The sequence below is a fragment of the Pituophis catenifer genome, unplaced genomic scaffold, assembly GCF_029215685.1.
Source record: "Pituophis catenifer annectens isolate HBS135680 unplaced genomic scaffold, rPitCat1.0.hap2 SCAF_7, whole genome shotgun sequence".
NCBI lineage: Eukaryota > Metazoa > Chordata > Lepidosauria > Squamata > Colubridae > Pituophis > Pituophis catenifer.
The window spans coordinates 37,469,091-37,496,321 of record NW_027256887.1 but is presented as its reverse complement, the minus strand read 5'-3'; the positions used below and the strand labels follow the sequence as shown (position 1 = coordinate 37,496,321).

The following is a 27,231-nucleotide window of genomic DNA, read 5'->3' as shown; positions in this document are numbered from 1 at the left end:
CATTGTTTTAGATTCAGTGTAGTGTTTATTAATCAGCTGAGTAACCAAACAAAGAAATGAAGTTAAATATTCAAATATAATGGGATTTGTCACCTTATTTAATTAGTTAGATGTCTTTGAGTCCTATTTGACTTCTACTGATAATTGTATGGCAAACACTCAATCACACCTATTTTAAGTAATAACTCAATTTTTTCAAAGACATTCCAGTAATCTCTTTGATCCTGTCTGTTTTATTTTTTCCGCTTCCCTCAAATCATTTTCCCTCTAATTCATCATTCATTTGCATCACACTTTCAAAGTGTGTGTGACTTTCTTTTACTGATCAAAAGGAGCAGTCAATTATTATATCATCCATGATTGATTGGTTTATTTGACCTTGGATTGGTTGATTTGTTCTTTCTTATGGTCCTTGAGCATAACTGTCCTCAAATCCATTGTCCCCAAATCCATTGTTCATAAATGTAGTACTTTCTTTAGCATTTCTTGAGGCTACCAGTTCTGCAAAAATTCATATCGCCACTGAATAGCACCAGAGAGTTTTCTGTAACATTTTCCTGTCATCTATTGATGATCTGGTTTTTTGTAGCTTAGATCTGATGCTCAATTCTTCTTGGCTTTCCAGCTTTTTACAGCCTTGTATTACCACTGGAAATAACAGTGCTTTTATCTATTTTTAATTTTATTTATTTATTTATTTATTTATTTATTTATTAAATTTTTATACCGCCCCCTCTCCCGAAGGACTCGGGGCGGTGAACAGCCAAAATTAAAAACACACAATACAAATATTAAAATACATTAAAACAAAATTAAATTATCTTAGGCTTCTCCAATTTAAAACCCCGTTACCCATAAAATTCACCAATTAAAAATTTTTTTTAACCCAGCCCGGCTTGCTGAAATAAAAAAGTCTTCAGGGCCTGGCGGAAGGTCCGGAGGTCCGGGATTAGTCGTATCCCTGGGGGCAGCTCATTCCAGAGGGCGGGTGCCCCCACAGAGAAGGCTCTTCCCCGGGGGGTCGCCAGCCGACATTGCCTGACAGACGGCACCCTGAGGAGACCCTCTCTGTGGGAGCGTGTTGGCCGGTGGGAGGTTATCGGAGGCAGAAGGTGGTCTCGTAAATAACTGGGTCCTAAGCCATGGAGCGCTTTGAAGATGAGAACCAACACCTTGAAGCGCACTCGGAAGACCACTGGAAGCCAATGCAGCTCGCGCAGGAGAGGTGTCACGTGGGAGCGCCATGCCGCCCCCATAAGTACCCGCGCGGCCGCATTCTGCACCAGTTGGAGCCTCCGAGTGCTCCTCAAGGGGAGCCCCATGTAGAGAGCATTACAGTAGTCAAGGCGGGAAGTAACGAGGGCATGAGTGACCGTGCATAGGGAGTCCCGATCCAGAAAGGGGCGCAACTGGCGTATCAGGCGAACCTGATAGAAAGCCCCCCTGGCCACGGCCGTCAAATGCTCTTCTAAGGACAGCCGTGCGTCCAGGAGGACACCCAAGTTACGCGCCCTCTCCGTGGGGGCCAATGTCTCGCCCCCAATAGTCAGCGATGGCACCAGCTGACTATATCGGGACGCCGGCAGCCACAGCCACTCAGTCTTGGAGGGATTGAGTCGGAGCCTCTTCCTCCCCATCCAGACCCGCACCGCCTCCAGGCACCGGGACATCACTTCAAGGGCATCGTTGGGGTGGTCTGGGGTGGAGATGTACAGCTGAGTGTCATCAGCGTACAGATGGCACTGCACCCCGAAACCACGGATGATCTCGCCCAGCGGCTTCACATAAATGTTGAACAGGAGAGGCGAGAGGACCGACCCTTGTGGCACCCCACAAACCAAGTGCCTTGAGGTCGACCTCTGCCCTCCAGCCAACACAGACTGCGACCTGTCGGAGAGATAGGAGGAGAACCACCGTAAAACAGTGCCTCCCACTCCCAACCCCTCCAACCGGCGCAGCATGATACCATGGTCGATGGTATCAAAAGCCGCTGAGAGGTCTAATAGGACCAGAACAGAGGAGCAACCTCTGTCCCGAGCCCTCCAGAGATCATCAACCAACGCGACCAATGCCGTTTCCGTGCTGTACCCGGGCCTGAAGCCGGACTGGAACGGATCTAGATAGACGGTTTCCTCCAGGTACTGCGGGAGCTGTCGCGCAACCACACTCTCAACAACCTTCGCCAGGAAGCGAAGGTTGGAAACTGGACGATAGTTTGCTAAAACAGCTGGGCCCAGAGAGGGCTTCTTGAGGAGGGGCCTCACCACCGCCTCTTTCAAGGCGGGAGGCAAGAACCCCTCACTCAAGGAAGCATTTATAATCCTCTGGAGCCAGCCTCGTGTAACCTCCCGGGTAGCCAGCACCAACCAGGAGGGACACGGGTCCAATAAACATGTGGTTGCGTTCAACCTCCCCAGCATCCTGTCCACGTCCTCGGGAGTCACAGGGTCAAACTCATCCCAGATAACCGTCTCAAGACAGACCTCGGACAACCCGCCTGTACCTACCCAGTCGGAGTCCAAGCCTTCCCGAATTTGAGCGACTTTATCGTGCAGATAATGCGCAAAATCCTCAGCACGACCTTGCAAGGGGTCTTCCCGCGCTCCCAGATGGAGAAGGGAGCGAGTCACCCTAAACAAGGCAGCTGGGCGATTTTCTGCCGACGCGATAAGAGCGGAAAAGTAATTACACTTTGCCGCCTTTATCGCCACTAAGTAGGTCTTGATATAAGACCTCACTAGTGTACGGTCAGATTCGGAGCGACTGGCCCTCCAACTACTCTCTAGGCGTCTTTTCCGGCGTTTCATCCCCCTCAGCTCCTCGGAGAACCAAGGAGCTGGGCAGATTCGGCGCCGGGTCAGAGGCCGCAAAGGCACGACCCGATCTAAAGCACCAGCGGCCGCCCTATCCCAGGCGGCCACCAGGTCCTCAGTCGAGTCGCGTGCCCGAGTCTCAGGAAATGGCCCAAGCTCCATTCGGAACCTATCAGGATCCATCAGGCGCCTGGGGCGGAACCACCTAATTGGTTCCGCCTCCCTGCGGTGGGGCATAGCGGTCAGGAAGTCAAGTCTAAGGAGAGAATGGTCTGACCATGACAAGGGTTCAATAACTATATCCCCTGTATCTAAGCCATTCAACCACTGACCAGAGACGAAAACCAAGTCCAGCGTGTTTCCTCCTATGTGAGTGGGGCCCTGAATTAACTGGGTCAGGTCCATGGCCGTCATGGAAGCCATGAACTCCCGAGCCACCTCAGATGCTTCACCGATGGACGGCAGGTTGAAATCCCCCATGACTAAAAGCCTGGGGGTATCAACCACCACCCCGGCTATAAATTTAGTTGTCATTGAAATATCCTTAGCCTTTTTTAGCGTATTATATCGACTGTAAGTTTTTCATTGCTCTTTTCTGTAAGATTTATTTCCTCTTTATTTCTCCAGCACATAGTGCATCTTTGTATATTCTTGAGCCCAAGAAAACAAATCTATCAGCCATTTTCACTTCTTCAGTTGTAAGTTCACTACGCTTGTAAGTTGACAGTAAATTTCTCATCTTAATGTTAAGGTGATTTACTAAGTATTAACTTATATTTCTCATTTTTCATCTTTACTTTTATAACACACTTTTATAATTTAGATAAAACTCCTATATGAGTCTGTGTTGTTTTATTGGCAACAGTACTGATGAAGTTAATTGCCATTTTCTTATTCCTGAATGGTTTTTTTAAAAAATTATTTATTTTACAGTCTTATTTTAAGCTTTGGGATTTCTTACTGGCCTTCTACTCAATTCTAAATTGCCTACCCAACTTAACTTTTAAAAAAAATCAACTGAAGTCTACTGAAGATAATTACTACTTGATGTATCTAGTCTTTTTTATGTACAGGTAACGTATGGTTTTCTGCACATCTCAAATAGTTAATTCTTGAACTTCTGCTGTTCCAGCTATCATCTCTTTAAATCTCACTTCTGACATTTTCATCATACATTTATTATCCAAATTAAACTGAAATGGAGAGTGTATGTATTATTGCTCATTCCCTTCTTTATTTTGAACTACTTTGTTTCTCCAGATTCAATCTTACAAGTCCCTTATTTGTTGAAAGAATTCTTTAGAAAAATAATCCAGTGTTTTGCCAATTAGTCTTAATATATTTTATATTTTGACAAGTCCTACACATTCAAAGACCTTGAATATAGTCAAGGTAAACCACCTTGTATTTTCTTATTCTCTTCATTAAATGTCATGTAGTTTTCTAATCCCTCTGACTTTTCTGAAACCTGCATATCCTGGTATGGTTCCGTGTATGCTTGTCAAAACTTAGTCAAGGAATTTGTTGAGTGGTCTGGCAATTTGCAAATGTTTCTTAAGTATAATTTAGGCACTAATATTTTCCAATCTCTAGACTACAGAGTCTTGTTCTATATTTGTAGATATGGAGTGAACAGCACTTTATCTGCTCCTCCTGCAATTAAACAGAAATAGAAGAAAGACCCCTTTATACATGAATTCATATTTTGTCATTCCCTTGACTTTTCTGACAGTACTTGAATGAGGGAAAAGAGAAGAGATTGAAGCAAGGGAAAAGGTGGAATTAGAGAAATGGGGTGAGGATTTCTTCTTTGTCTTGCACTTTGTTTGCTTATCCCTGGAATTCTAGGAATAAAGAGTTGGCACGAACTCTTACTAGTGCCTCTCATCAGGGTAGCCTACATAATCATTGACAAATGTACCCAAATGTTGCTGTAAACTATAGAACTGAGAAATCCAAATGACTCATATAACTGAGTAATGTTTTATTCTACAGGAAAAACATATTTGAGTGTTATAAACTAGAGTTGCAAGAAACTTCAGTACTGTAAATATTTCATCTAAATAAGTTTTTAAAAACCCACAAAACCCAATAACCCCAAACTCATTCTTAGTTCAGTATTCCCCATCTACAGTACCTACCTAAAACAATGCCAGGGGAATAAAATAACTGAACATTTTTTGTATTGAGAGTTTTCTCACATCACAGCCTTTGCCATCCATTGAGCTGTCTTTCAGCTAGCCTATGGATCTTCCATCAGAGGCAAAGGAAACATAAAAATTAGCCTCCAGCCTGCTCTCTGGAATAAAGAGAGAGAGGCAATAAAACAAGATTTACCACCAGTGAGAACCAATCCACTCTATAGTCAGGAATTAAATGCTTTAGAATCACTCCTACGGCATTTCTTGTTATAGCTGGGGTGGGTGTTAATTGATGATGATAGAATATGGAGCCTTTCCATTATCTTAGGGGCACTGGATACAGCACACAAGGATTCTGTGTAGTGCACAGGGTACAACTTTCAGTGCTATATTTGTCTCATTTTAAACAAAATAGTCAAATGTTGCCATCTTACTAACTTTTTATACTTTTCAGTAATATTATGAGTTGTACAACTTAATAGATATGCATGCATACTACATGGAGGTATTTATTATCTACTGATATCCATGCAACAAGCAGTAATAATAGCTAGCTAAAATATCTCCAGGTCTTATGAATGGGATTGTAAAATTTGTATAAATTTACAGACTTATGACCCATTCGCAAATACCTTGCAGAATGCCACCGAACTCTTTAACACCTCACAGGACAGAAGCAGTACCTTTGTACCTCTTGCAGAACATGACTTATTTGTCTGTAAACATGCAGCATCTTTCAAAAATATAGCAAGGAGCCACTTTTCCCTGTTCAATGCACTAATGCTGAAAATTTACACAAATTATGACTCAATTCAGTGGCCTTGTTTGCTCAGATTTATATTTATGAAGTTTAAAATTATCAACTACAGATAATGCTCTCTACATTCTTGGTACAAATATTTCTGCAGTTGTTTTGACATACATGCTGCCTTGATCTAGTTTAATATAAGAAATCTAAGGACTCTTGAGACACTGCAGAATTTTCTAGGTCTTGTACATATGTTTTGAATCTGTTGAAAGCCAGCACTGTTTGTACTTTCATGCCATTCCATGGGATGGTATTTGCAATAGTCTGTCTGTCTCAACCACATGCAATACAACAAACATCCTTTTCATGGTGTCTCCTGGGAAGACATGGAAAAAAACACAGACAACCTGTGAGAAAACCTGTAAGGACAGAAGAGCCAAATACAAGTTAGAACTCTTCCAGTTTAACAAGATCATCAGGATTTTAACACTAGGAACTTTGATTTTTTTTATTTTTGCTGAAAGTATTTGTGTTAGGCTTTTTAATAAACTACTATGAACAGTAGTTTATATGAACATTTCTTCTTCTTTGAGTCAAACAATGGAGCAAAATCAAGTTTAATAATACTTTTATTATTTTTATTATTTTTATTATTTATTACTTTTATTATATTATGTATCTTACCACTAGGTAATATAATGCAATGTAAATGTAATTTCTCTGAGGACATATTTCAGGCAGTTCCATTTCTGAGACTCACTTCTCACTGAACTGGTTAACATTTTATTTATACACACAAGTTTCAGGGCTTAGGCTTCCTTCATAAATCTACTCCTGTTACAGTCAGAGCCAATGATTATTATTTGCACTGTATGAATCTAGACTGTTGGGTTCAGCTATGCTATAAAGAAAGAAGCAAGTTCGAAAGCATTGGAACTTCTTAAGTGATAAAGATTAATTACATTTATTCTGTGAGAAAAAAGCAAATAATTTTAATAGAAAGTTGAAATGAACTAACCTTGAAGCTAGGATGGAACAGAGAAGGAAGAAAGAAATGTAGAAGCCAAAGGTTCACATGGGCAGGTAGAGATAAAATGTACCTTATAATTCAGATGCAAGTGATTTCACTATCACACAAATTATCTTTTAGCAATAGCAATAAGACTTATATACCGCTTCATAGTGTTTACTAAACAGTTTACAGAGTCAGCATAAAGCCCTCAACAATCTGGGTTCTTATTTTATTGACCTTGGAAGGATGGAAAGTTGAGTCAATCTTGAGCTGATCAACATTGAACTCCTGGCACCGGACAGAGTCAATACTGCATTCTAACCACTGTAATACTGCATTCTAACCACTGTGCCACCACAATGGTTCTCTTTTAGAAAAATAGAAAAGGACTTTTAAAGAAAAATATTGCAGGAATTATATTTCTTCAAAGTGACTTACAAAACAACAAACATTTATTCATTGAAAATAAGAGTAGTAAATATAGTGGAGATCATTAGAGGAATTATGCACACTAGTCATACTGTAATGCATTAAGGACAAAATATTGCCTTATAAAACTGCTTATGTTAACAATAAAAAGTTGCATTGTAATTGACTGTGTACTATATTAAATAATGATTTTAAGAGCTTGACTTCACTTGCCCCAGAGTGATGTGACTAATTCACATCACATCAAGTAAGCATATTTTGAAAGTCTGGCTCAGGGCATCTGGTATGGGCTCAACAGTTCTTGAGTAAATCTTATTCATACAAGCATTAACAGAGGATCTGAAACTTAAGATGTGCATAGCGTCATGCTATAATTGGTATGCTGTGTAGAAGGTGGCAAATGTTTACTGGTTGAAATTGTTTATATTCAGTCCACTCCATATAGATATTAATAAGATTTTTGCCTACCCCAAAATTGTTAGGGACATGAAACCACTACAGTTACCATGTTTGTTATTTAGAACTTCATGAACAATTCCCCTCCCCACAAATGCTAGTTGATGCAGTCTGATACCATTCAAGAAAGGTACACAAACTCCCATGCTATTTGATGGGGGAAAGAACACATAAATGTAATTTTTTGTATAAAAGTTGTGCTTGAGTTGATTTCTTACCAGGTAATACAAATACAGATTACTGTAGCAAAATGTAGGGTTTTTTTAAAGAATTAAACATCTTGGTTTAATCAATAAATATCTTGACCAAATCTGAATAATTAGGATAGAAAACAATTGGCAACAAAATTGAAATTACTGGCATGTAAAACATGGTTGTTGAAGAGCAGAATCTAGACATTTTGCTTGTTCGGATGTATTAGTAAATAATCTAAAGCAGGGGTGTCAAACTCAATTTCATTGAGGGCTGCATCAGGGTTGTGTTTGACCTGGGGAGCGGAGGGACAAGTTGTGTGACCAGCTCAATGTGAATCGTGTCTGGGGCGTCTGTGGGGGCCTGAGTGCTCTGCCAGCGAAAACGGAGCTTGGAAGGGCCGTGTGTGGCCCTCCCAAGCTCTATTTTTGCTGGTAGAGGGTTGCAGGAGGCTGTGGCAGTTGAAAACAGAACTTGAGTGTGCCATGTGCAGCCCTCCCAAGCTCCATTTTTGCTGGCAGAGGCACGGGCTGGTTCTTCGCTGTTTCCAGGGCAGCCCTGCAGGCCAGATCTAACCATCCCATGGGCCAGGGTGAGTTTGAGTTTGACACCTCTGATCTAAAGGCATCCTTATTAATTCTGCTGGTATATACTATTAAGCACGCCTGAATATTCAAGTCTCTGAAACACATCTTCAGTAAGATGGATATAAGGGTCTTTTTCCATTAGATCAACTATGGTAATTATTTTAATAAATCTATATATCTTGACTCATCTCATTTTAAAAAAAAGTTATTAAAGGAGAAGAAAAGTAACCACTTTATACTAAAATACCCAGAGAGGCAATTTCTAATCTTCCAATTCTAAAAAGTTAAAAAAAGCATATATTTGAGAAATAAATTGAAGTCTAACAGAACATTTTTAGATTTGCTGTGCTATCTTAGAAAAATAATTCATTTTCACTATTTAGTCTTTAGTCTTTCATATTTAGAAACTAAAAATGTTTTTGAAAGATTTTACTTTCAAATAAGTAGTAATGGAATAGAAGTTTCTGATAATAAATTTTCGTAGTTATATCTTATATAGTTTAGTCAGATTACGATTTATATTGGTATCGATTGTTTCCTGATTGCTTATTTGTACCCTATGATTATCATTAAGTGTTGTACCTTATGATTCTTGATGAACGTATCTTTTCTTTTATGTACACTGAGAGCATATACACCAAGACAAATTCCTTGAGTGTCCAATCTCACTTGGCCAATAAAAAATTCTATTCTATTCTATTCTATTCTATTCTATTCTATTCTATTCTATTCTATTCTATTCTATTCTATTCTATTCTATTCTATTCTATGATACTAAATGACAGAATATCTTGTCCATAGTTGTTGTGGGCATGATATTGGATACTTCCTAATCCAGAAATCGTTGGTCTCTGGTATCAATATTTTACAGAAAAATACCGGTAATATGAAGCTGAATTAAAGAAAAAGACATTTGTGACATTCTATACTAAATCACTCCAGATTTAGTCAGGTAATTTAATCTATGTAGGATCTATGAGGCATAGGTCTTTCTTTGTTATTCTTGTTTTCAAGTTTGAATTGCCAATTTTCAGCTGTTACTTTGATCTAGTAATGGCCAACCATACCATTAAGCTTCTTTCCAACTGTTTTTAATGGGTATGATAAGGTGAATTATATTTATTAAAGTACATTTCATTTTTGAGTAATCCTAAATAAGCTGGTTGTCAAAAATTTAAGACTAAATTTTTCTAAATTTAGATTTGGAAATGAAATAGTTTTAGCAAATAGTAATCTCACAGATGTTATTTGGACTCTTAAAATAGCATCTTTTAAATAAATGACCCTAAAATGCCCCGTTCTAGAATGGGATTTATGCCTATTCTCCGTGGTCCAAAATGTCTGGTTATTATAATATTTATGGTCTTGCTCCACCTAAGCCACTCTCCGTAATGTTAATTTTTGTCACACAAACCAATCTGCTGTCAGGTAAACCAGGCAGGAAACATTGAACTAATTCTATTTTATTGTAAGGTTATGTTAACAGAATCTTGCAAATCTAAAGGCACAAACTTCATACACATCACTTGCTTCATTAGGGCAGATCTTTCTTAAATTTCTTACTCTGAATATTAAGTCACTGGGAACTGTTGCCTCTTTTGTCTGTTTGTGTTCTAGGCAGTATCTCTTACTCTCCTTTCTCATTCCATTACATCTATATAGTGTGCAAACGATGATGAGAAGCCACAGAGGTGGCAATTTTCCTGAGGGTGTTTCTCAGCAGCAGAATTTCACAAAGCTCCCCTTGTAATCCTCATATGAATTTCACAATCCTGACTTCTATTACTCAGTGCTCTTGCTCTTACATTATCCCAATAAACTGAATCTGCAAATCAGATTTATACTGTAGTTAACTGCATGACAATTTGAAACCATAAAACCTCTAATTTTACAACTCTGCCCACATATTTAGAGTAAGACCTTTTGAATGCACAGACAGCCCTGGGCTAAGAACATCCAACCTGAAGACAACCCCTAGTTATGAACAGGGCTGCCTGTTACAAAATACCAGATGGCTGCCTTGTTACGGTACTTAAAATGGTGGACCGCTGATTGGCAACATGATCCAACTCAAAATGGTGGATGAACCACTGAAGCTGTGCAGTGCTTTCATAAGTGTCACAAAGTAGAATGTTTGCTTTTAAATAGTGTACAGCCTGTTTTCAGTAACTCATGAAAACATTGCACAGCTTCAGTGCTTTACTTTTTTTGTCATCGTAAAGAGTTATAGATAGAGGGCAACAACTTGATCTTAACCTATGGAGTGTCTGTACTGAGAATTAGTGTGTACAATTCAATTGCAATTCATGTTTTGCTAAGAGCACATTACTCCTGCAGAAATAGAATTATGATTAAATACCTATTATAATTTTGGCACAAATTCTAGATAAACATGAAGTAAGATTGAGATAATTCTAATGGAAAAGTTCTTCAGCAAGTATTCTTAAAATTGATTTTCTGAGTATTTCAGTGCAAAGAATTTAAGCCAAATATCTAGAATTCGCAAAACAAATTACTTGTTTAGTATTAATAGCTAAATTTAAAGTTGCTACACTCAGAAGTGTGTGAGCTCCAGTGTCCTCAAAATGCTTGGTCCAAAATTCCTTAGGACCAAATGACAAATTTCATACAGAGCAATTATTTTAATATATGATTTGTCATTTGTCACTGTGTTATTCAGAAGGCAGCCAACCTGCCCCAAGTAATTATGTTAACCTAAGGGAGGCCCTCATGGTTTAAATTAAAGTTATATTCATATTACTGCTATACATCCATGCTTACTCAAGTTTTATATTATAGTGCTAAAAAGTATTTTTCTTGTTTTTTCTTATAGGTTGCTTTTGATTTCAGTGACACTGCTCTCCATTTATTCAATAAATCTCTTGTTAGCTTGTGCAAAGGAAACAGGTATTTCATAAAACTTTATATTATTTCGTTTCCAAGGAATAACATATAAATAATGAATATGGTATATAAAAGCCTAAATCTTCCACCCTATTTTGTTTTGCTTTATTCTAAAAAAAATTAAATATGCTTTGTTAAACCTAGAAAAATATAGAGCCATTGTTTAGTTTTGCTTTATAAAACTAAAAAAGTATATAATGCCATAGTTCAAATATGATCTTAATAAGATAATGAGGTTAAAGAGTATATGAAAATGTATGTTTTAAAAGTGAAGGGAAAATAAACTGGGTGAAAACCACGGGAACTTTCAGAGTCGGTTTTCACCAGTTGTGCCAATATGATATATCCAATAAATTATTCTTTGAGGAATCTACCTGCCTCAGAGTTCTGCTATCTATGGGTGCATTACCGTATTTTTCAGACTATAAGACGCATCTGACTATAAGACGCACCTAAATTTAGAAGAGGAAATCAACAAAAAAAGTTTTTGGTCTCAGCACACCTCATTTTCGGGCCTTTTTCTGGGCCTTTTCCAGCCTTTTTTGGACCATTTTTAGGCTTTTTTTGGACCATTTTTTAGGCTTTTTTTGGCCCGTCTTTGAGGCTTATTTTGGCCTGTTTTTGAGGCTTTTTCATCCCATTTGTTCGCCTTTTTTCGGCCCATTTTTGAGGCTTTCTTCAGCCCGTATTTGAGGCTTTTTTTTGGCCTGTTTTTTCGGCTTTCTTCAGCTCGTTTTTGAGGCTTTTTTTAGGCCGTTTTTTTTCTTTAAAAAGCGGCCAAAAAAGCCTTGAAAATGGGCCAAAAACTTCAAAAATTTTCAACTGGAAGGAATAAGGAGCCTTGGTGGCACAGCTATTAAGTAGCACTTAGCTGCCAGCTGCCTGCAATTACTGCGAGTTCAAATCTCACCAGGCTCAAGGTTGACTCAGCCTTCCATCCTTCCGAGGTAGGTAAAATGAGGACCCAGATTGTGAGGGCAGTAAGCTGACTTTGTATATAAAAGAGCACTGCTTCGGGGGGCCGAAAGCCCTACTAAGCAGGTATATACAAAAAGTATGAAGGCTATTGCTTAACGCATTGTAAGCCGCCCTGAGTCTCTGGAGAAGGGCGGCATATAAATCGAACCAATAAATAAATAAATTAAATAAATAAATAAAAATGGGCCAAAAAAGCCTCAAAAATGGGCCAAAAAAAGCCTTGAAAAGGGCCAAAAAAAGCCGTGAAAATGGGCTGAAAAAAGGCCCCAAAATGGGGCGTGTTGAGGCAAAAAAATGGCTAGCAATTGGGCGGGGCTTTGGCAATATTCGGTCTATAAGATGCACAGACATTTTCACCCAGTTTTGGGAGATAAAAAAGTGCGTCCTATAGTCCGAAAAATATGGTACTTGGAACACTGACATTCCCATCACTACAACCTCACAATATTTATTGTAAACCACCACCACAAATATTCCCTTGCAATTTATTTTATTTTAATTTTGACTAAGGGTAAAAGAACTTTTGTTAGTTCATGATCAGAGAGTTGGACAAAGACACCAATTTAACAACATTATTTTCACTCTCCTACTGTTCAGCCGGAAGGAAAGTGGGCAGCAATATTGGTTCACAAGTGTTCTCTACTTTTCAAGGTTATGAGAAGTGAAGATAATAGCTTTAGACTTTTTTTTGCAAAGAACTGGAGAGAACAAATGCTATGATGCAGAGGTGCTTTCTGCTTCTTATGCTTTACATCTCATTTGTCAGTTAAAAGATAAAAAAATAGAATATGATATACATAGGTATGCAACAAATGTACAGTATATGATTAGAGATACTGTTCCTTGTTGTGATTAATTGCCATCTCTCTTCATCTTGGTTTAACTAGGCTGCATGGTTTATGAAAAACTCGGAGAACAAGTTTTTGGCACTCCAGGAAAGATTATTGTTTTTGGATCTACGTCTCTTCAGAACACTGGAGGTAATAAAGTCTAAAGAAGCAGGAAAAATAAATAATTCATTCAGTAGGTCTACTTAAGCATTTCATACTGGGAAGCTGCACTGGCTGCTTTGAATCATTTGGAGAACTGCAGAAGGAGCCCAATGAGTCATACCTATTCACATATGTACCCATTTACTATCATCCACATGTATACCATTCCTTTTCTCGCACATACACATAAAAATGCATATGGGATCAGGGCAGAAGTGAATATGACTAAAATGTACTATTCTCAGCAGTCAATGGGAAAGTCCATAGGAAGAAAGGATAGTTTTTTTATTTTCTAATTTTACTTAAAGCAAACTACATGTGGAGCAGAAACATTTGCAGGCACACTAAGCCATAAGTTGCTTTAGCTATTGATTAATAGCTGATTTTAAAACAACTGGTGAAACTATGATATTAAATTATAGTTTGAAATGGCTTTAATATTATATATTTTTCTGCGGGTAATTAACTGTAGATGTACTATTGGGATATACTACTGTGAAACAAAAATATTTGTTTTCATTTGATTTTCCCTTTCTACCATTTTATTTCATTTTATTTCATTTCATTTCATTATTATTATTATTTTATTTATTGACTCTATTATCTGCACCTCTATAACTGTCTGGGTTGGTTCTGCAACCCAACAAGACAGACACAGACTTCAGAGGATAATTAGAACATAGCAAAAAAAAAAACAAAAAAAACCCAATTGCTACCAACCTGCCTTCCATTGAGGACCTGTATACTGCACAAGTCAAAAAGAGGGCTGTGAAAATATTTACAGACACCTCACATCCTGGACATAAACTGTTTCAATTCTTACCCTCAAAACGACGCTATAGAGCACTGCACACCAAAACAACTCGACACAAGAACAGTTTTTCCCCGAACGCCATCACTCTGCTAAACAAATAATTCCCTCAACACTGTCAAACTTTTTACTAAATCTGCACTACTATTAACCTTCTCATCGTTCCCATCACCCATCTCCTTCCAGTTATGACTGTATGACTAACTTTGTTGCTTGTATCCTTACGATTTATATTGATATTGATTGTTTCCTGATTGCTTATTTGTACCCTATGACTATCATTAAGTGTTGTACGTTATGATTCTTGACAAATGTATCTTTTTTTTTATTGAAAAGTTTTATAAGAAATACAAACATTTTCTCCCCCCCACCCTTCCCCCCCTCCCCCCCCTCCCCTCCCTAGACTTCCCAGAACAAGCACAGGGTATAGACATTCACAAACGTAAAACTAAAATATGCTAACAAATTATTGCATTCATATTTTCCCTAGATCTTTAACTCCTTATAAGTCAAAAAACTATAAACATAAACTACTTAAAAATATTTCATTCATAAGCTATATGAACCTTCTTATTCGGATACTTCTTTTGTATATAGTCAATCCATCTTCTCCATTCTGATATGTATCTTTCATTTGAATGGTCTTTAAGATATGATGAAATTTTTGCCATCTCAGCCAAATGCACAACTTTTAGTGTCCATTCCTCAATGGTGGGTGGATCTTCCTTCTTCCAGTACTGTGCCACCAGTAACCTGGCAGCTGTTATTAAATTCAAAACCAATTTCGTCTCTATTACAGTACAATCAGTAACTATTCCCAGCAAAAAGAACTGTGGTGTAAATTTAATTTTTTTCCTTAAAATATTTTGAATAATCCACCATATTTTTATCCAAAAAGCCTTAATTTTTTTACATGTCCACCATATATGAAAATATGTAGCATCTTCACACTCACATCGCCAGCACTTAGGTTGTAAATTTGGATACATATAGGCTAGTTTTTTGGGGTCTAAATGCCATCTATAAAACATTTTATAAAAATTCTCTCTTAAATTTTGAGCTTGTGTAAATCTTACATTTCTGACCCATATCTTTTCCCATGTTTCCATCATTATTGGTTCACCTATATTCTGTGCCCATTTTATCTTACAATCCTTAACTAGCTCTGTTTCTGAATCTATTTCCACTAATACATTATACAACCTTTTTATATGCATTTGACCTTTATCTCTTGTTTGCTTTATCAAATTCTCATCCTGTTGCAAAATACCAGTTTTTTGATCTTCTCTCCATCTGGCCTGCAGCTGTCCATACTGAAACCAAGTCCTAATAATTCCTTCTTCTCTTAATTGCTCCATAGATTTTAATTGTAATCTGACTCCTTCCTTATAAAGGAGTTCCTTATATGTAATCTTATCTTGCTTTTGCTCCAAATTTATGTTCTCTATCGCGTGTCTGGGTACTGTCCATATTGGTAACTTATCATTTAATTTGTATTTATACTTTTTCCAGACACGCAATAGAGCATTTCTTAATATATGGCTTTTAAAAGTCTTATCTACTTTTTTATCATACAATAAATAAGCATGCCAGCCGTAGACCAGACCATTTCCTTCAATATTCAATATCTTTTCCTCCGTTAAATTTATCCAGTCTGTAATTGCTGAGAGGGCCGCGGCTTCATAATACAATCTTAAATTAGGCATTTTAAGACCACCTCTTTCTCGATTGTCTTGCATTATCTTATGATTAACTCGCGGTTTCTTCCCTGCCCACACAAACTTGTTTATGCCCTTCTGCCATTCCTTCAAATTTTCATCTTTCTTAAGTATAGGTATCATTTGAAAAAGAAATAAAAATTTTGGTAAAATATGCATTTTTATAGCAGCTATCCTTCCCAGCAAAGACAGTTGTAATTTTTTCCAATTTTCCATCTCTTTCTGTATTTTTTGCCATAACGGTTCATAGTTATACTGATACAATTTCATATTTGCAGTCAAAATATAAACCCCTAAATATTTAACCTTCTTAACTATTTCAAATCCTGTTAACCTTTCTATCTCTTCTTTCTGGCTTCTAACCATATTTTTAGCTATTATCTTTGTTTTAGCTGTATTTATTTTAAAACCGGATACATATCCATATGAGCAGATTCTATCTGGGCTAAGGTAACAACCAGGTCATCCGCAAATGCTCGTAGCTTGTACTCATGCTGTCTAATTTTAATTCCCTTTATTGTATCCGTCCCACGTATTTTACTTAATAAAATTTCCAGCGTCAAAATAAACAATAACGGAGACAAGGGAAAACCTTGCCTTGTTCCTTTTTCTATATTAAAAATATCTGTTAAAACACCATTAATTATTATTTGCACTGTTTGTTTTTGATATATTGCCTTAATAGATTGTACAAAATGTTCTCCAAGTTGCATCCTTTCTATTAATTTTAATAAAAATTGCCAATTCAATCTATCAAAGGCTTTTTCAGCATCCAAAAAAACTAGCACTGCGGGGACCTGGTTGTTCCTTCCCAAATACTCTAATAAGTTAACAATTTGCCTTACATTACTCTTCATTTGTCTACCATTTATAAAACCAGTTTGATCATGATGAACCATTTGCTGCATAACTGTCATTAATCTATTTGCTAAAATTTTAGCAAAAATCTTATAGTCTGTATTTAAAAGTGAAATTGGCCTATAGTTTTTAGGATCTGTATTGTCTTGCCCATCTTTTGGAATCAACGAAATAAATGCTGTCTTCCAAGTTGGAGGTACCCCTCCTCCCTGTTGTATATTATTAAATAATTCCTTCAATGGTTCCACCATTTCTTCCTGTAAGCTTTTATAATAAATGGCTGTCAAACCATCCATTCCAGGAGCTTTACCCACTTTCAACTGCTTAATTGCAAACAAAATTTCCTCGGAGGTTATCAATTGATTTAAACTATTCCTCTGCTCTTTTGAAATTGTATAAATGTTCTCTTTCTGCAGATATCTATCTATATCTATATCTTTAATTTTATCATCAGTATACAGCCTTGAATAAAACTCTAAAAAAGATTTTTTAATCAATTCTTGCTCATAAACCTCTTTACCCTTATATTTTATTTTCTCTATTGTCCTTGATTTCTGCTTTTTCCTTAACAAATATGCTAACCACCTGCCTGGTTTATTAGCGTTACAAAAAGTATTATGTTTTGCATATTGTAAATTAGTTGCCACTTGATCTGCTATTAACATATTAAATTGACCCTTCAATAAATTAATTGCCTCTTTAATTTTCTTATCTGTTGGGTTGGCTATTAAAGCCCATTCCTGTTTACTAATCTCATCTTCTAATTCTTTTCTTTTTTCCCCCTGTTTCTTTCTATATTTATTGTTCAAATATATCAAAATTCCTCGCATATATGCTTTACTTGCATCCCATACCATTTCCATAGATGTACCCTTTTGCATGTTCATAGCAAAAAATTCTTTCATAAATTTTTTATACTCTTTTACATTTTCTTCATACCTAAACAAGTTATCATTTAACCTCCAGGACCTCCTAGGCCCTTTTTCATACTCCAATTCCAGCCAAACTGGACTATGGTCTGTCAATGTTTTTGAGCAAATCTTCGTATTCTTCACCCTAGATAAGAGATCATTGGTAATTAATATAAAATCGATCCTTGAAAAAGATTGGTGTCTATCCGAAAAAAAGGTAAAATCTTTTTCTTCTGGGTTTCTTTCACGCCAAATATCCCTCAACTCCCAGTCATCCATCATCTCCCAAAATGGTTTGGGCAATTTTGCTCTTGTTAAAACATTTTGTTTGGGTCCCTTCTTGTCTTTCTTTACGTCCAAAACACCATTCCAGTCCCCCAATAGGATGCAAGTTTTATATCCCCATTGTGTCAACTTTGAATGTAGTAAATTATAAAATTTTTCTTGTTGTTGGTTCGGGCCATAAACTTCAATTACAAGTATTTTTTCTCCTTTTATTAAAAGTTCAATCGCTAAAAATCTTCCTTGATCATCCGCTTCAACTAATTTAGCAATTAAGTCTCTTTTCAAATATATAACTATACCGTTTTTCTTCTCTGGTGCTGCTGCTACATAATGTGTACCTAATTTTGAATTTATCAGATATTTTTGATCTTGTATCCTGATATGAGTCTCTTGTAAACAAATTACTTCATTTTTAAATTGTTTAAGATAGTGAAATATTTTCCTTCTCTTCTGTGGAGAATTCAAACCATTGACATTCCAGGTCAAAAATCTAGTTCCCATCTCTGGGCCTCTGAAGCATCTGGAGCAATTTCTGATGGTCTTGCCTCAGTTGACCTTTAGGTGTTGTTCCCCCCATAGCTTCTGTTTTGGTAGTTTCTTGGGTTGCCATCTGAAGTTGTTGCTGTCTTAATTCTTCCTTGCGCTTAGCTGTTGCTGCTCAAGTTTGTCTTTGATCCTTTGGTTCTTCTAATATGTCAATTAAGTCCAAATCTTGAACAGCCATCTGGATTTGTAACGGTTCTTCTTGACCAGTCGAAGCTCCCCGCTGAACTATTGTCAGTAGCTCTTCTCTCTCTCCTTCCATTACTTCCTTCTTTCTTTTTCCTTCTGGTGATTTGGGTGTCCCAGCCTTTAATACATTGGTATAAAAATCTCTTGCTTTCCATATTGTGTTAAGCCGATATCTCTCTCCCGAATAAGTCACCACTAGGCCGGCTGGCACCTCCCATCTATACTGTAATTGGCATTTTTTCAATTCATCCACCAGAAAAGCATACTCCCTTCTGGCTCTCAAGATCTTGGGGGGGGATTTCTTTCATTGTCATCACCTCCTGGCCTTCAACCTGAAGCTTGTTTTTAAAAGTAGCCTGTAAAATTTCATTACGTAGTCTCCTTGTGGTAAAATATATTACAATGTCTCTTGGTAAATGTTTCTGTCTGGCCACCCAAGAGTTAACACGATATGCCTTGTCAATCTGCCAGCCCAGCTCATTTTTTGTCTCCCCCAGCAGCTGTGCTAATGCCTCTGACATCATTTCTTTCAAATTCTCTTGTTTATTCTCCTTCACCCCTCTAAATCTTAAAGCAAATTCCATATCTCTGTATTATATCATCGTTACATCAGCTTCAGCCCTTTCAATTCTGTTCTGAGTTTCTCCTAATTTATTGTCCAAAATTTCCGTGGATTGCTTAATTTCTTGAACTTTGTCATCCATCATTTCAATATCACCTGCCAAACATTTGAATGCCAGTAATATATCTTCCCTAATTTCCTGATTCCGAATTGAGATTTCATCTGAAACAGCCTGTATTTTTTCATTGGTTTCATTAATTTTTTCATTGGTTTCATTAATTTTTACATTAATCACAATAGCAATTTTATCTTGTGTGGCTTGTAGGGCTGCTTGTATCATCTCAAACATTAGAGTCTGTGGGCCTGTTGGGGGGGCAGAGGCTTGCAATCTAGAAGTGTGAGCTGGGGAGCTTCCAGCGCTCCCAGTTCCTTTAATAGGAACAGTCTTTACAGATTTTGAGGCCATTTCAGTTTAAATTAGTCTTTATATTTTAGTCAGAAGCCAAAAAAGAAAAGTTCCTCAAAGTCAAAGGATTTCACCAATCATAAATTAATGTATTAAAGTCCTCCTTCTCTCAGTACAAAAGTTCTTATCAGGCAGGAGGCTGCCAGCGAAACTAAACTTCCCTGTAACTTTCACTATCCACGCCTCTTCAAGCCTCGATCGACATTTTGTTGCAAATTGCTTAATTGCTTAATTGTTACTTCCGAAGGAGGCTATAAACACTGGAGTTAAGTGCAGTCTGACTTCTCCTGGCTTGTTCTGCCTGCAGCAATTCAAGATATAAATCCCTCATTTGTATTCAGCAGAAATTGGTCGCGGCTTCTAGCTCCACTAATTAGCGGAGTCGTCCCAGGTCCAGAGCAGATTGACAGGCTTCTAGGGAGCTCTCACCCTTCGCGCCCCAGGATTTCTCCTAGGGCACTTGGGGGGCTCTACCTCCACCTGTCGGCTCTCCTCTCTCCACTTTGCCCGGGGAGAGGTTTCCAAGCTGCCAGACAGCTGTTTTTCGGCTGTTCTGGCAGCTTTTACGGTGCCGGGGATCGGACACCCACAGAGGCGTGACAGCAAAGCTCGCGGAGCCAACCGGAAGTCAAATGTATCTTTTCTTTTATGTACACTGAGAGCATATGCACCAAGACAAATTCCTTGTGTGTCCAATCACACTTGGCCAATAAAAAATTCTATTCTATTCTATTCTATTCTATTCTATTCTATTCTATTCTATTCTATTCTATTCTATTCTTCTATTCTATTCTATTCTATTCTATTCTATTCTATTCTATTCTATTCTATTCTATTCTATTCTATTCTATTCGTTTATTTTATTATTGGTGCAAGTTCTACACATGTAAGAAAAAAAGCACATACCCCATTTCACTTACTACCCATGTTAGGAATTTTGCCAAATATTCTCTTTTGACTTGCTTTGAAAATTATACAGAAATGTACATTACTGTATGCTTAAGGCACAATTTCTTGTTTTCTTTTCACCATACTTTCCTCCAGCTATGTTGAGCTACCTCTTTATAGTTAAAAATGAGCTGCCTGCTGCCATAAAGTTCCTTATGGGAGAAGGTGACACATTTGTGTAAGTTGAATTTATGTTTTTTTCTAATTTGATTATTTTGATGGTTGGATGAAGGATTTATATAAAGTGGTCGATGCCAGGAGGAAATGCAGGCAGTCCTTGAGTTACAAATGTAATGGAGCCTGCCCATTCCATTCGTAACTCGAGGATTCGTAGGAGTGAATTGCGTAACTTGAACATGGTCACTTCCTGCTTTCAACCACGCATTCAGTAATCGAATGCGTGGTTTGTTAAATGCACATGAGGTGTCTCGGGGTGGGGAAGGCCATGGGGGGGGGGCCTAGTGATGGAACAGGCCACCTGCTTCAGACCACCCAAGGCCTCCCCCGATCCATTGAGATACCTCATTCTCCCTCCTCTGGTGTCCCCACAATTTCTCCCCCCCATCCTGCTGCACTGGGTCCTCTCTATCCTCTCTATGCATCTGGGAAGGGCGAAAACAGCCCTTCCCACTCCCTTGGAGGCCCTATGGAGGCTGAAAGGGCCCATTTCCTGACTCCCGGTGAGACAGGAAGTGACTTTTTTCTTGTCCCCAGCCTCCAGAGGCTCCTAGAGAGGCTCCTAGAGACTCCTAGAGAGGTTCTGGAGGCTGGGGATAGCAAAAAATGTCACTTCCTGTCCCACCGAGAGTTGGGAAATGAGCCCTTTCAGCCTACATAGGGCTTCCAAGGAAGTGGGAAAGGCTGTTTTCGCCCTTCCCAGATGCATAGAGAGGATCTGGAACCAGGTAAGAAAGAAAAATGGGCCTACCAGGCCATCATGTGCCAGGAGTGGGGGTGGGTGGGGTTGCGTGCGCATGCACGTGGGCACGTGCGTGCGTGACCCCCCCTCCCCCCTCCCTCCTGGCATGCGATGGCAAAAAGGTTAGCCATCATTGCTGTAGGCTGTAGGCTTTGGTAGCCCTTTGCAAAAAGCCTTTGTTGCTAGGAACAGAACTTCGGAGGGATGCGCCTACCTCTCCAAAGCTCCACTGCTGCCAATACAGGCTTTTTGCAAAGAGCTGCTGAAGCCTATAGGGACAGAATCTCCCTGCAGGCTTCGGCAAGGAAACGGCAAATGGAGGGAATGCCTGAAGGACTGAAGCCTTCCCTCAGTTTGCAAAATGAAGGCCTCAATTTGCAGAGAATAGAGGCCTAAAATGCGAGATCAGTAGCATGAGATTTTGTGTTAATGATCTCACGTGAGATCGCGTATATTAGTCCTCTGTTCTCTGTAAATGTACCGAAAGCCTGAAGCAACGAAACAGGCAAAGAAACTGTGACAGAGGGGAGCTCTTCGCAAGGTAGTTGACTCTTCACAGGTTGAGTGCCTCTAAAGATCCGGGGGTTGGGGGGGAGAATAGGCAGGGTGAATGTTACAGAACTTCTGCGGCCCTTCATAAGGGCGAACAACTACTGCAGTGCTGCAACATTCGTAATTTCAGGACTTGTTCATAAACGCTAGGGGGTGCTTACTGTGTAACTTTGAATGTTTGCTAAGGGACATGTATATGGTGCTACTTTCCTACTTTTAATGGAATGATTTAAAAGAAGTGAAAAAGTTATCATTTCCGTCTTTCCCAATATGGAATCTCTGGAATTGTTTGAAACTATAACCTCTTAAGAATTTCCAGCATATTTGTAACTCCTGGAAAATAATAGTTCCAAGATATCCAGAAGGCCAATCCAGAAGAAAGTATGGAAAAAATGCCCACTGTGAACAAAAAACCAAAGATTTTGCAGTTAAATGCAATGATGTGCCTTACTGACATGGACAATTATGGTAATCATTGGGTTCTTGGCGAGAACATTCAGATGTAATTGAGGCACTTCATGAGCATCATATACAGAGAAACTACAAGTTTCATTGCAGGTAATTATTTGGAATGATCTGGCTGAAGCAAGCAGTGGATGAGTCTAGAGACCAGAGTGGGTTGGGATACTTTCTGTCTCTAGCACTTCCAGTCTTCTCTTTCAGGATCCCTTTTCTCCCTATCTCAAATAGTAAGCTGAAGTAGAGAAACTAGATAGCTTTTATCATAGATATAAATTGAAATTTTACACATGGGGATTGGGATAAGGATTAAAATTAAGCCAAATTTTGCAGATTTCCATCCCTGATTTTAAATTTAACTACTTTAAACAAATAGGAGTTCAGTAAAAGTTATCTTTTGTTTTCAAAAATGTTTTATAGAGCCTGGTATGTGGATGGGCGAGTTCTGGTTGTAGCTGTGACCTTTTTAATAATTCTTCCTCTATGCCTTCTGAAAAATTTGGGTAAGAATAAATTACCTTTTTTAGACTAAAAGATTGTTGAAACTTAATCTTAAACATGTCTTTCCATCCATTCCTCCTAGGAATGGAGACTTGAAAGTACAGTTGGGTACAGGTTGAATATATTTGGTTGTTTAAGACACTAAATAATGTCTTTGTTTCATTTTTCTATTTCTGAGATTGCTTATGTCCCTAAAAAACCAGGAAGTAATAACTTCTGGGCGGGTGGGAGGAGCCTCCAGCTGCCATTGCTACCGGTTCTCCGAACTACCGGCCATCATTGCTACCGGATCAGCTGATCCGGTCCGATCCGGGAGCATTTCACCCCTGGTGCTAAACCTATAAAACTATATTATATAAAAATATATTTCTATTTATAGAGAATTTTTAATCAATAAATCTGTAAATCTCTGAGGGAGATGGGCTATTTAGAAGATAGATAGATAGATAGATAGATAGATAGATAGATAGATAGATAGATAGATAGATAGATAGATGATAGATAGATGATAGATAGATAGATAAGTAAAAATATTGAATATTACTAGCACAATTAAGAATCACTGCCTTTAAGTTTCATTATATTTATATGATAATTTAAAAAGGTGAACAATGTCAAATGCATATAAGGGATGGAATAATGAGCCATTAAGTACACAAATGAAAGTAATAATAAATTACTGAATATGTTGTCCTTTGAATTTCCATCAGGCTATCTTGGCTATACTAGTGGATTTTCTCTGACATGCATGATATTTTTTCTCATAGTGGTAAGTTGGACTTAATGTTTCAATTTGGTCTAAGTGATTTAACTTTTAAATTTAAATTTAAAACTATTTGCTGAATCTTTCAACTTTGATCCTTTATTGTAGGTCATATACAAGAAATTTCAGCTTTCTTGTCCTTTTCTGGACAGAAATGCAACAGATGCTACCTTTTCCAATTTTAGTTTTGGCACGGAGGCATGCAGACCAAAGTATGTTACATTTAATTCTAAGGTATGTTTTTTTCTACAGTATTTGCCATTTCTTTCTACTATAGCTATAGGTGTTATAGGAACATACAAGTTCAATTGTAGAATGTGCTTTTTAAAAAATTTAATAAGAAATCTCAGGGTGTATATGTTGTCCTGGTAATGGAGAGTAAAATTAAACGGTCCTTAAGAACTCTGTGTTCCATTGACATATTCCACTAAGCACATTCACTGAAATTTATCTTTCAAACATTCATTTTACTACAGATGCAAAAGTATAGAAAATTCCAATTCTGATATTTGAAACAATAAAGACTTTATAACAACTTTAGGAAAAGTATCCTGATTCTTACTTTTTTTTTAACAGAGTGTGTATGCTTTGCCTACCATTGCATTTGCATTTGTGTGCCATCCATCAGTCCTTCCAATCTACAGTGAACTTAAAGAGTAAGAGAATATTTATTACTGATTATTAAAAAGAACATTTTCATCTGAATGATAGGAATATTGAGTTATATACTTGCAGTGCTGTCATTATCCAAAGGAGAGGGAATATTTGACACTGACCCCTCCCCCCAGCATTCCAGAAAGATTTGATTCACTTGAGGGGGGAATTGAAGGGACATTGTTACTCACTGGGCATTTTCTTTAGATCTGCACAGCTACTTGTAGAAACACCAATAGTGCTAACAATCAGTCTAAAGGGATCTTGAGCTATAGCACCATTATTCACATCTGGCTCAAAGGCAGCTTAACCTAGCAGAGATGTAAATGTGGGTTTTTTTCCCCTTCTCCCTTTTATCCTTACTCTTTCAATCTGGTGTTAAAAAGTTAAGAACTACTGTGTTTTCCCGAAAAGAAGACTCGATCTTATTTTCTTTTGACCCCCTGAAAAAACAGCTAGGGCTTCTTTTCAGGTGGGTCTAATTATTGACTTACCATGGCACCGACAGCCCCGCCCAGCCCAGCAGGAACCCATTGCCGGCCCACTTCTGTAGCTGTTTGCCGCTCCTCGCACGCGTCACCCCCAGCCTCCATTTCGCCGTCAGAGCCTTCCTTGAAAGCCCTCTGCAGCTGAGAAACGGGCTTCAGAGTGATGCACGTGACACTCCCCGGCTTCCATTTCGCCATCAGAGATCTTCCGGAAAGCCTTCTGCAATCAAAAAACAGGCTCCGGATTGATGCATGTAGCGCTCCTGGCCTCCATTTTGCCGTCAGAGCCTTCTGGAAAGCCCTCTGCAGGTGATAACAGAGGGCTTTCCGGAAGGCTTAGACAGTAAAAGGATCAATCTGGAGCTCTTTTATTGACTACAAAGAACTAAGGCATCTGTAGCCGATAAAAGAGCTCTGGATCGATCCGGAGCGCTGTTGTTGGCTGCAGAGGGCTTTCCGGAAGAGACTAACGGCAAAATGGAGGCCAGTGGCAATGTGCGCATCAATCTGGACCTCATCTCTTGGTTGCAGAGGGCTTTCCAGAAGGCCTCTGATGGCAAAATGGAGGCTGGGGGTGCCATACATGTCAATCTGGAGCCCGTTTCTCAGCTGCAGAAGGCTTTCCGGAAGGCTCTGACGGCGAAACCGAGCTGGGGGTGACGCATGTGAGCGGCTACAAGCAGCCACAGAAGAAGTGGGCCGCAGAAGAAGCGGCTGCAGAAGAAGGCGAGGCAGGTGTTGGGGTGTGTGAGGCCTGGTAAGTAGGGAAGCTCCACCCCCCACCCTCACCCTAGCTTAATTTTTACCTCGCCCCAGCCCCTGCACTCCGGGGTGGGCCATTTCCTGAGACTCTGACACACGACTCGACTGAAGAGCTGGTGGCTGCCTGGGAGAGTGCGGCCGCCGGAGCTTTGGATCGTGTCGTGCCTTTGCGGCCTCTGACCCGATGCCGATCTCAATTGGCTCCTTGGTTCTCTGAGGAGCTGAGAGAGATGAAGCATCGGAAAAGACGCCTAGAGAGCATTTGGAGGACTAGTCATTCTGATTCCGACCGGACACAGGTGAGGTCTTATATTAAGACCTACCTAGTGGCGATAAAAGCGGCGAAATCTAACCATTTTTCCGCTCTTATCGCATCTGCAGAGAACCGCCCAGCTGCCCTGTTTAGGGTGACCCACTCCCTTCTTCGGGGGGGGAGTGCGGGAGGATCCCTTGCAGGGTCGAGCTGAGGATTTTGTGCAATTCCTGCACGATAAAGTCGCTCAGATTCGGGAAGGCTTGGACTCCGACTGGGTGAGTCCGGGGGAGGAGACGAGGGTAGGTTTTGAGAATATTATCTGGGAGGAGTTTGATCCTTTGGCTCCCGAGGATGTGGACAGGGTTCTGGGTAGGATTAGTGCCGCCACATGTTTATTGGACCCGTGTCCCTCCTGGTTGGTACTGGCCTCCCGGGAGGTTACACGAGGCTGGCTCCAGGGGATTATAACTACTTCTCTGAGTGAGGGTGCCTTTCCCACCGCCTTGAAAGAGGTGGTGGTGAGGCCCCTCCTCAAGAAGCCTTCCCTGGACCTGGCTGAATTAGTTAACTACCGTCCGGTCTCCAACCTTCGTTTTGTGGCGAAGGTTGTTGAGAGTGTGGTGGCACGACAACTGCCCAGGCACTTGGATGAAGCTATCTATCTAGACCCGTACAAGTCGGGCTTCAGGCAGGGGCACAGCACAGAAACGGCATTGGTCGCGTTGGTGGATGATCTCTGGAGGGCTCGGGACAGGGGTTGCTCCTCTGTCCTAGTCCTATTAGATCTCTCAGCGGTTTTTGATACCATCGACCATGGTATCATGCTGCAGCGGTTGAAGGGGTTAGGAGTAGGGGGCACCGTTTTGCGGTGGTTCTCTTCCTTCTTCTCCGGCCGCTCGCAGTTCGTGTTGGCAGGGGGGCAGAGGTCGACCTCGAGGCATCTCGCATGGGGAGTGCCACAAGGGTCGGTCCTCTCGCCTCTTCTGTTCAACATTTATGTGAAGCCACTGGGTGAGATCATCCGTGGTTTTGGGGTGAAGTGTCACCTGTATGCTGATGATACTCAGCTGTACATCTCCACCCCAGACCACCCCAACGATGCCCTTGATGTGATGTCTCTCTGCCTGGAGGCCGTGCGGGTCTGGATGGGGAGGAACAGGCTCAGACTCAACCCATCCAAGACCGAGTGGCTGTGGCTGCCGGCGTCCCGATATAGTCAGCAGGTGCCATCGCTGACTATTGGGGGTGAATCTTTGCCCCCCACAGAGAGGGCTCACAATCTGGGTGTCCTCCTGGACGCACGGCTGTCTTTAGAAGAGCATATGACGGCCGTG

The 27,231-nt window shown here is 39.5% G+C and overlaps 1 protein-coding gene across 1 annotated transcript in view; it reads left to right on the top strand.

Annotated features, from left to right (window-relative positions):
- SLC38A1 (solute carrier family 38 member 1) overlaps window positions 1-27,231 on the top strand; it is a 101,218-nt gene that overhangs the window by 47,308 nt on the left and 26,679 nt on the right. Inside the window, exons 5-11 of the mRNA XM_070946825.1 lie at window positions 11,212-11,285; window positions 13,148-13,240; window positions 20,640-20,721; window positions 22,894-22,976; window positions 23,685-23,743; window positions 23,846-23,971; window positions 24,314-24,393. Of these exons, the coding sequence (XP_070802926.1) occupies window positions 11,212-11,285; window positions 13,148-13,240; window positions 20,640-20,721; window positions 22,894-22,976; window positions 23,685-23,743; window positions 23,846-23,971; window positions 24,314-24,393 (597 nt within the window). The remainder of the gene's footprint in view (window positions 1-11,211; window positions 11,286-13,147; window positions 13,241-20,639; window positions 20,722-22,893; window positions 22,977-23,684; window positions 23,744-23,845; window positions 23,972-24,313; window positions 24,394-27,231) is intronic.